Source organism: Anomalospiza imberbis, chromosome Z (assembly GCF_031753505.1).
Source record: "Anomalospiza imberbis isolate Cuckoo-Finch-1a 21T00152 chromosome Z, ASM3175350v1, whole genome shotgun sequence".
NCBI lineage: Eukaryota > Metazoa > Chordata > Aves > Passeriformes > Viduidae > Anomalospiza > Anomalospiza imberbis.
The window spans coordinates 55844731-55855012 of NC_089721.1; the positions used below are offsets into that span (position 1 = coordinate 55844731).

Sequence of the window (10282 nt, forward strand, 5' to 3'; positions counted from 1 at the left end):
CCCTTTCTGCCTTGCTGGACAGACCTCAGCAAGGGCACAGAGAGAACTGATAGATAAGAAATAGTAAACAACTGTTAAGAAGTCTGCGCCTTCTCTCAGCCAGCAGCCAAAGAGACAAGCTTCCTGATAATTTGAAATAAATCATCCAGAGACCGAATACTGCGGCTGCTGTGTCTTCCTTCGTCAGTGCAGGCCAGTGAAGGCCTTCTCCACCATCCCGGAGTCACCTCAGCACTAGAGGGACATCCGAGACTTGAGCATTTAACTATTTTTGAGAATTATTAAGTTTATAAAACAAACACCACAACCAGACATCACCACCCACATTTTTTATCAAGGAGACACTGACTGCATTGTACCAAATTGTTTTTCCCTTTTGAGAACACACTTGAAGCAGCAGATCCATGTACTTAACAAGTACTAGTGGCATTTATGATTAGAGAGTTATATTGACACTATGTGAAAGTAATGGCTCTTTTCAGAAGTTAAATTTTTTAAAAATACTTACAGAAAATGATGGAATTTCACCTTTTCACATTAGTTTCAACTTGAACTAAAACTGACACTGGCTTCTAAAGTTTTAAGAAACCAATCTCAAACCTGAAGGCATAAGCCAGCTTTTAAATGACGTAAAAATAAGGAAATGTTACAAAACCAAGCTCTGCCTCAGTTCTTCAAAAAGGTTTCTTTCAACCAGCAAATTTTCTGCCAAATGTTTCTAGGTCTGAACAATAACTAATTTCCTTCCAAAGAGTAGATGAATAAGAAGGTACAGTAAAAAAAAAACCCAATTCTTTGGGCTTTGAAAAGGCAAAGTGCAGTGACCTGAATGGTGCTTCACCTATAGCTTCACAAAGTCCCTGTTAAAAATTCACAGCTCAAGACACTCATTTGGTGTATCCCAAGTTTATTTAGTAGCTGCAGTTTTATGTGAAAATGTGAAATTCAAATCAGTATTCATGTGACAGTGAACGAAGGCATTACAAATACAGTGTTCTGCAGTAAGTGTCCAAGGCAATTCATAGTTCAAATGATCACCAACTTTTACTGGGGCACTGACAAAAGCTTTCAAGCTTCCTCCACTCCTCTTCCTAACATACACCAACTACTAAGAACTAGTCAGTCTCCATGGCTCTTGAAGCCTACATGATGGTCGCTAACTCAAGAGAAAAACGGTGATCCACAGCTCTAGAGGAGGCACAGTTCAATGCTGTGGGATGCCACGAGACCAAGTGTTCTCCCCAACAGCTGCTTTGAGAGATTCCTCTCGTGCTCCAAGCCTCAGCTTCCCACATGAACCTGGGTATACATCCGGGAAAAGGATTAACAAACCGGAACAACTGTTCCACCCTTTCCTTGGGAAGGGCCCGTTTCGATCGAGGGAGCTGAGGGGAGCCCCCCGCGCCGCACGGGTGACACAGCCGGGAGCAAAGAGAGCGTGACCCATCCCTAATCGTAGCGGCGGGGAGGGCCCGCAACACCAGCCGGCGCCGCCCCCTGCACCGGGACCACCTACACGGCCGGCACCAGGCTCTTCTTATCCAGCGGCTGTTCGTCCTCCTCCAGCAGCAGCTCCTCCAACTCCCCTTCCTCGGCTCCCGAGGCCTCGGGCCTGCAGGCGGCCCGGCAGCGCCGCAGATGCCACAAGGCCCGGCGGTGCTTCTCCTGCAGCTGCCCCAGCTGGGCGCGCAGGGCCTCCGCCTCCTCGCCCGGGTCGGCGGGGGGCTTGTCGGGGCCGGGCCCCAGCAGGGCCTGTCGGAAGAGGCAGCGGTTCTCGCGGCGCAAGCGGCGATTCTCCAGCCGCAGCCGCGCGTTCTCCTGGCGCAGCCGCGCGTTGTGCCACTCGCGCTCCTCCCGCTGCCGCAGCGCCTCGCTGTGGCTGGCCGCCAAGTCCGCGTACCGCTCCGCCAGCTGCTGCGGCGAACCCCGCGACTCGCCCCGCCAGCCCTGCCGCCCGCCGCCCGCCTCGGTCGCGTCCGCGGCCGCGCCGCGCCCGCCGCTCCCGGCGGCGGCACCACCGAGCACCACCCGCCCCCCCCGCGCCGCGCCGCTGCCCCAGCGCCCGCCCACCGCGCGCATGCGCCTCATCCGTGCCGCGCCCGCCCGCCGCCGCCGCCGCGAGCCGAGGGAGGGCTCCTGGTGGATGCAAATTGAGGCGGGGCCTGGGCCCGCGGGGCGGGGCCGGACGGGGCGGCCCCGGACGGGGCGGCCCCAGACGGGGCGGCCCCAGCGCGCGCTCCCGCTGCGAGCGCGGGCGGCCGGCAGGGGGCGGGGCGGGAGCCGCGCTCCCGCGGCCCGAACCCGCAACTGCGGGCGGGCCCCGCCCGCAGCGTCCCTCGGGCCCCGTCCGCTGCCGGGGCGCTCCTCCTGGCGCTGCGGGCCGGCCAGAGCCGCGTCCAGCCTGTCCTTGAACGCTGCCAGGGCTGGAGCAGCCCCAGCTTCTCCAAGCAGTATGTGCCAGTGCCTTTCAGTACAGAGTTTCTTGCTTAGGTCTGGGATAAACCTGCCCTCTTGAAGCTTAAGGCCATTTCCCCTTGCCCTGTCACTACGTGCACTTGTGCGAAGCCCCTCCAACCTTCTTGTAAAACCCCTTTGGAGACTGCTGTGAGGTCTGCCTGGAGCTTTTTCTTCTCTAGGCTGAACAGTCCCAACTCTCTCAGTCCGGGAGAGGTACTCCAGCCCTGGCATTAACCTAATGGCCCTCCTGCTATTACAGCAGCTCAAGGTCAGTCTTGTTTAGCGGACCCCAGAGGTGAGCACAGCTGAACAGAAAGCTGTGGAATACGACACAGCTGGGCTGCTGTGGAATACGACAGCCCAGGCCATTCCCTACACGACAAGGAGAGGTTTAACTGTCAGATCTGGTTGCACAGTCCTCCAGTGTTCACATGGGCCTTCTTACCATTACTTAAAGTTCCTTCAGTTATCTTTGTCTTGTCGCCCATTACATAACCACACAGATTGATATCATCTGCAGATAAGCAGTCATTTTGGGATTACCATGATGGTACACTACATATCACTCTGGGCTGCTGGTTCTCTTCAGGTTGTAAACTTTGTGATGAGAATCATGCTTTTCTTTATGGTACAATGTTCGGTTAATTACCAGTTGAGTTCCTGAGTATGGACCCTGAATTTGAAGTTGGAGAAACAATGTGTGACAGCAGTTGTAATAATTATTTTCAGAACCTTTTCAGCTCTAAATGATAGCTGTTTGTTTAAAACTTAAAAAATAAACAACAAAGCATTGCAGAACAGGAATAATCTTAGTTTTACTGTACTTCTTCTGTGACTATTAATCAACAGAAATGAACAAGTATTTCCTGCACTAAGCCATTTTCTAAGGAGAGATTGACTAGGGTGTTATGGAAGTTCTGCATGATATGTGACTGAACCAGTTTTGCATTGAAAGAAACATGTTAATACCTGTTTATGACTCAGTACTTAATGTTGCTGCTTTGTAAATTTATGAATATACCCACTCATAAAACTTCAGTTTGGACTATAAGCTGAATCCATAATAGCACTGAAACTCTTCCATGTGTGTGGAAGTGGATCAGGGCTTTGCACTCCAGAAAAATAGTGGAGAGGATAACATAGAGCTTGAGCTTTTGATGACCAGTAAATTAAATTACAGGCATCGTTAACGGCACCTTCACTTTGATGTTGTATCATGGGTCTCAATTTTGTTTATTCATCTGTTTTAGTTTTTTCATGTGCCTTTATTTTATTCTGGAAAATACATGGATATACACCTGCATAAAGATTAGTAGTCTATATTCTTAGAAAAATTAGATGGCATATCAGAGGACTATTTACTGAGTTTCAGATTCCCTGGGCAATGTTTAAACACTAGTTTGATGTTTGTAGGTTAAAGACAATGACAGAAAGCCATTTGGATTAGGGGAAGATGATAAATCAACATAGAAAAACTTCCATTGTGAGATAGGATCACACTAGAAAGCATGAAAGGGGAAAGTGCAACTGGAAAAGTAACCAGATAAGTTGTGACTAGCTGTACAGTTTTCAGTGATTTTTTGCTCACTGAATGGCAGTGAAGGACAAAATATTTTAAACAGCAATACAGCAATGGTATTATTCTATTCCTTTTTATTAAAGCTCTGTGTTTACTTAATGGTGTCAAGTCTCTGTAGATAAAAGTGACATTGCTTGTGGACTACCAGCTGGCATTAATTTTGAACTCTGTCCAACCTGAACAAGAAAATCACTCTAGAAAAACACCTCACAAGGAAAATAAAAACTCTTTATGCCTATCATTCCCTTACAACTGAATCCATACTTTTGAAGTAAAGGGAATTCAAACAACGGTGCTGCTTGTGTAAATATTGAGGGGAATGTTCTCTTTTGGCTTTAGTGGAAGATATACCAAAAGGACCAAATTGAGTTTAGCTAAATTTTATTAGGTGGATTTTATTTTTTTCCTCTCAAGTTACAGAGTAATAGAATGGTTTGGGTTGGGAAGGATCTTTAAAGGTCATCTAGTCCAAATCCCTGCAATATGAAGGGACAACTTCTTCCATGTTAGGCTGCTCAGAGCCCTGCCCAACCTACCCTTGAATGATCCCAGCATGAGGCATTCACCAGCTGTCCAGATAACCTGTTTCAGTGTGTCACCACTATTATTGTAAAAAAATTATTTCCTGTATATAGTCTGAATCTACCCTCTTAAAACAATTACCCTTTGTCTTATCACTATAGACCCTGCTAAAAACTTTGTCCCCATTTTTCTTTAAGCTCTCATTAAGTATTGGAAGTCCAAAATAAAGTGTCCCTGGAGTCTTCTTTTCCAGTCTGAACAACTTCACCTCACTCAGCCTTTCCTCACAGGAGACGTGATTCAGCCCTCTGATTATTGTTGTGGCCCTCCTCTGGGTCCACACCAAAAGGACTATTTATCTTGTGCTGAGGACCCCAGAGCTGTACCTGAGGTGGGACTCCAGATGCAATACCTGAGGTGGTGTCTCACCAGAGGGGCAGAACCATCTCCCTTGGCCTACTGGCTACATTTCTTTTGAAACAGCCCAGGGTATGTTTGGCTTTCTGGGCTGCAAGAAGACATTGCTGGATGATGTCTAGTTTTCCACTCATCAGTATTCCCAAGCCCTTCTTGGCAGGACTGCTCTTAATCCGTTCATCCCCTGGCCTGTATTGATGCTGAGGGTTGCTCCTACCCGGGTTGCTCAGACCTTGACACTTGGCCTTGTTGAACCTTATGATACCTTTAACATGAGGACTGAACCTGTGAACTCACTCCTTCAGCTTATGCAGCTCCCCCTGGATGGCATCCCGATCCCATCCCTTGTGTGCGCCAAGCACACCCCTTGGCACTTGGTGTCATCTCCAGATTTGAGGGTGCACTCAATCCCACTGTCCATGTCAGTGATGAAGACATCAAATAATACTGACACCAATACAGACCCCTGAGGGACATCACTCATCATGGGTTTCCATCCAGACACTGAGCTGCTGAACACTACTCTCTGAATTCAGTCATCCAGGCAACTCCTTACTCACCAGACAGTCCACTCATAAAATCTTCTCTCCAACTTAGATGATGTAGAGGAATGTGCCAAAGAAGTCCAGATAAATGACATCTGTAGCCATTCCCTTGTCTACTGATGGAATCATTTCATCACAAAAAGGCCACTTAGCTGGTCAAGCAGGACTTGCTCTTGGTGCAGCCATGCTGGCTGGCTCGAATAACTTTCCTATTATAGTTCAATAGCTCAGTAGTCCCCAGGTTCATCTTTTCTATGAATGGCAGCTCCCTGGAATGCCATCCCAGCCTCTGAGAAATGGAACAAAAGGTAGGGAATATCCCACTGAATCTCTCTTCCGCTTCATACATTACCCTGACGTTTGTGTAAATATACTTCACATAGATTTTCCTGAAATGAGGTAGATAATTTTGCTCTGATGCAGCCAGTTCAATATGGCTTTCAGGCTTGAACTTGATTCAAAGTTGAAACTCCGAAAAGCCATCAGGATTATAACATAGGAACTGTGGGGAGCTGCCTTGGCTGGGGTGAAGCCAACGGCAGAACCTTAGAGCCAGTAATGCTCTATGCAGAGAGACAGTGTTCCCAAGCAGCAGGGCAGGGACCCAGCAGAGAAAGAAGAAGAGATTCTCCGGTCGTGAATTTCCAACAAAGTTTAATGAAGTTGGAGGGATCAGGACGAGGAGAGCCCCAAACACCTCTGTGCACAGGGTTTTAAGGCACTGAAAAACAGGAGGTGGACACCAAGAGACAGCAAATGGGGTAACACTTGAGGTGGAGTTTAGGGGCAGGAACCAACCAGGATGGGGGAAAAGTCGCAGTTGGGGATTGGTCCAGGTAATGAGTAATGGGCAATGTTCTAGAAGAAGGGGCAGGGTTGCCTTGATAGGCAGGGAAGGGTCTGGAATAAAGGGAGGGGATACCTTGAGGGACACATGAAGGGAGGACAGAATTTAGAAAAAAAAAAACTTGGGAAAACATGGGGGCGTAACAGAACGACCCATTTAACAATCAACTTAATAAAATAACTTAAGGAAATGAACATGAACCACAACATGGGGATGAAAGACACAGACACATACATATATATATATATATGTATATTGTCTCTCATGGAAGGTACTAGAAGCCTTCTGGCCAATCACAGGGTGTTACACAATCCCAGTCTGCATGGCCACTTCCAGTTGGTCCCAGAGTCCTTTGCTTCTCGCCATGAGATGCCTGGATATCATCCATTGTGGCTTCTTATCTCTTGAGACTTTATGTTGGTTGTTCTCTGTGTGGCTGTGTAACCTGCTCTTGGTCCCTCCCCTCCAGGATAAGGCCCCACAGACAAAGACTGAAAGAGACAATGTAATAGTTAACTAAACATACTTAAAATAGAAAGTGTTTATTCTGCCTTGCTTTTTTTGCTGACATAGCAGGGAGTTTCAGTGTGGGATGAAAAACTTAGGCATCTATCCTGATTCTCTAGGCCATGGATCACCAATAAAAATAAAGCATGGGCTTCTGTCAGGAATTATATTTGCCATCAGTAGAGAAACAATGAAACACGGAGTGTATCAGTAGTGTGCTAACAGTACTGGGAAAATGGAGGTCTGCTGCTGTGTCCACCCAAAATCCACTTTGGTCAGCCCGAACAGCGATGACACGGCTGGCGGCGGGGGACACTCTCCTATATTCCTGTGGAATTTGGAGAGCGTCTCAGGGCTGAGGGCTCACGCTGTCAGCCCAGTTTGGAGGAGTGGCTGGCATCGACCGTGGAAGGACAACAGGCTGACTCACTTCTGGGGCAAAGTCCAAGGTTTATTGAACACTCCGAGGAGCTGTGAACCTCAGGGGAGCAACCAGACCAGAGCCCCGAGGGGTAAGGTGCAACAGTTTATAAACTGGGGAGGAGACAAGGGAGGGAATCACCCCATAACCAATGAGGGATTTTAGGGGAGTGGAAACTGGGAAGACAGATGGATACAATCCCCAGCAGGGAAGGCAAGGAGAAGGGATCCCTGGCCCTTGCCCAATCACTCGACGCCCTTAGTGGAAGTTTCCAGATAGGTGGGATGTGGAATCGAGTGATGGACAAAGCTCCAGGGAGGGGACAGGGGAATGATTCAGCAGTTTTCTGCTGATTGACTCCAGAGGAGGAGGAGGGGATTGACGTATAGGAGAGGAAAAGGGCAGTTCAGGGTAAAAACCATCAGGGAATATGGGGGTACAGGGGAAAACCATTACAGAAACAACCCAAATACGAAAACACAATACAACACAGGTCCATCTGTGGTCCTTTATTAGGTTGAGAGAAGAAATATCCTTGGAGAAAGAATCTGTGGTCTCATGTGTCAAGATGAAAGGAGTATTTCCTTTTCAAGTTCGGGAGATTTGGAAAACTGTCCCCTTCCAGCTTATTTTACCTCCCAAGCTGAGTTTTCAGTGGAAGAGAAGTAACCTTCAAATTTAAGAAAAAAATTCTCTTTAGAGACAGTAAGACAGCTCAGACAGTGCTGTTGTATTGAGGGACAGTCTATAACAACATAGAAGATATAATTCTCATAGTCTTGCTGCTGCTTTTAATTCATAAATGGTTTATGCAATTGAGAAGAAATTTAGTTAGCTCTACTAAAAAAATTCTGTTGATCTTAAAATGTCATAAGTATATAATGACATGTCGAGGTGTCTGTGACACCTTTATACCTTTTCCTGAGTAGAAGACACAGCATATTTATTCTCAGTAGTCTTCACATTGAATTCAAGAGTGAAGAGAGAGGCTTTATTCTTATCACTGTTCACCAAATGCTACTGTAATGCTACAGGAGTGCTACAAAAGACAAAAGCATTAGAATTGTACTTAAAATACTGTCAGCCTGCAGTAAATGGGATTGGAAGTACTCACTGTAACTAGGGATTGTGTTGAGAAGAGTATTGGGAAGAGGAAGAGGGTCTGGAAGCTAATTAAATCTTTGCCAGTCTGCATGATGCATTGTATTTAAGGTGTTGCACTTCCTCCACTATTGTTAGTGTTGAGAACAGGATGTATTGTAAGTTGCCTTTTCATTCTTGAAAGGAATGATGTTTTGGGAATTTTGCAGACTTTGTAAGAATGGGATATATAGTTTGGGAAGGTATTTATTGCTTAACTATATTGCTGGATCTTTGCCTAGTAAATACCTGTGGTCTGATGTTCTTCTTTCTTGCACTTTTCTTTCACCTTTATTAGTTTCATACTTTTATAAAAGACATTCTGAGTTTCTGTTGCATTTACTGTTAACATTCTTTTCAAAACCATGCTTGAAAATAGTTTATTATCACCAAGTATATTTGGCACCCGCAGTTCTTGTTGATGCTTGCCAGCAAAACTATGATTTTATTGAAATAATTGCTAAAGAAATAATAGGTAATATTGATGGTCATGGAACAATCATCTTGAGAGCCATCACATGACAGCTAGAGGATGGCCAGGGAATTCACTCAGCCATCATGGGTTCTGGAGGAGTGGGTTGTGCTTGACCAACCTGGTCTCCTTTTATGACCAGCTGACCCACTTGATGGATGCAGGAAAGGCTGTGGATGTTGTCTACCTGGACTTCAGCAAACCCTTTGACACTGTCTCCCACAGCACACTCCAGGAAAAGCTGGCAGCCCATGGCTTGGACAAGTGCATCTTCACTGGGTTAAGAACTGTTTGGATAGCCAGGCCCAGAGAGTGGTGGTGAATGGTGCTGCATCCAGCTGGTGGCTGCTCACCAGTGATGTTTCCCAGGGATCTGTGTTGGCCCCAGTCCAGTTTAACGTCTTCATTGATGATCTGGATGATAGGATCAAGTCCACCATCAGTAAATTTGCAGATGACACCAAGATGGGAGCATGTGTCAATCTCTTGGAGGGTAGAAGACCACTGCAAAGGGACCTGGAACAGTTGGATAGATGGGCAGAGTCCAATTAGATGAAGTTTAATAAGTCCAAGTGCCAAGTCCTGCATTTTGGCCACAATAATCCCCTGCAGCATTACAGGCTGGGGACAGAGTGGCTGGACAGTGCTCAGGCAGAAAGGGACCTGGGGGTTCTGGTTGACAGCTGACTGAACATGAGCCAGCAGTGTGCCCTGGTGGCTAAGAAGGCCAGCAGCATCCTGGCTTGTATCAGGAATAGTGTGACCAGCAGGAGCAGGGAGGTCATTCTTCCTCTGCACTTGGCACTGGTGAGTGCTGTGTCCAGTTCTGGGACCTCAGTTTGGGAAGGACATTGAGACACTTAACTGCGTCCAGAGGAGGGCAGCAAGGCTGATGAGTGGCTTGGAACACAAGACCTATGAGGAATGGCTGAGGGAGTTTAGCCTAGAAAAAAGGAGGCTGAGGGGTGACCTTAGCATTCTCTACAATTTCCTGAAAGGTGGTTGTAGCCAGGTGGGGGCCAGTCTCTTCTCCCAGGCAACAACTGACAGAATGAGAGGCCACAGTCTTGGGCTGTGCCGAGGGAAGTGTAGGTTAGATGATAGAAAAAAAATTCTACACTTCATGAGTGATTGGGCAGTGAAATCATCTGGCCAGAGAGGTCACTGTCCCTAGACATGTTTCAAAAAAACTGACATGGCACTCATTGCCGTGGTTTAGTTGGTGAGGAGGTCTTAGGTCATAGGCTGTTGGACTTGAAGGTCTTTTCCAACCTAGTTCATTCTATGATTCTGTGATTCTATAATACGGCAATATTTTAGAGTCATAGAATAATTTTATTTGGAAGCAACCTTAAAGATCATCTTGTTCCAAGAC

The 10282-nt window shown here is 46.9% G+C and overlaps 1 protein-coding gene across 1 annotated transcript; it reads right to left on the reverse strand.

Annotated features, from left to right (window-relative positions):
- Positions 1 to 890: 890 nt before the first annotated feature.
- Positions 891 to 2111, reverse strand: TUSC1 (tumor suppressor candidate 1). Its single transcript, XM_068177432.1, has one exon. The coding sequence runs from the start codon at positions 2086 to 2088 to the stop codon at positions 1513 to 1515; it is 576 nt and encodes a 191-aa protein (XP_068033533.1). The 5' UTR covers positions 2089 to 2111; the 3' UTR covers positions 891 to 1512.
- Between the last annotated feature and the right edge of the window lie 8171 nt (positions 2112 to 10282).

Coding starts and splice junctions, on each gene's coding strand:
- TUSC1 (XM_068177432.1), bottom strand. CDS start 2,088: ATGAGGCGCATGCGCGCGGTGGGCGGGCGCTGGGGCAGCGGCGCGGCG.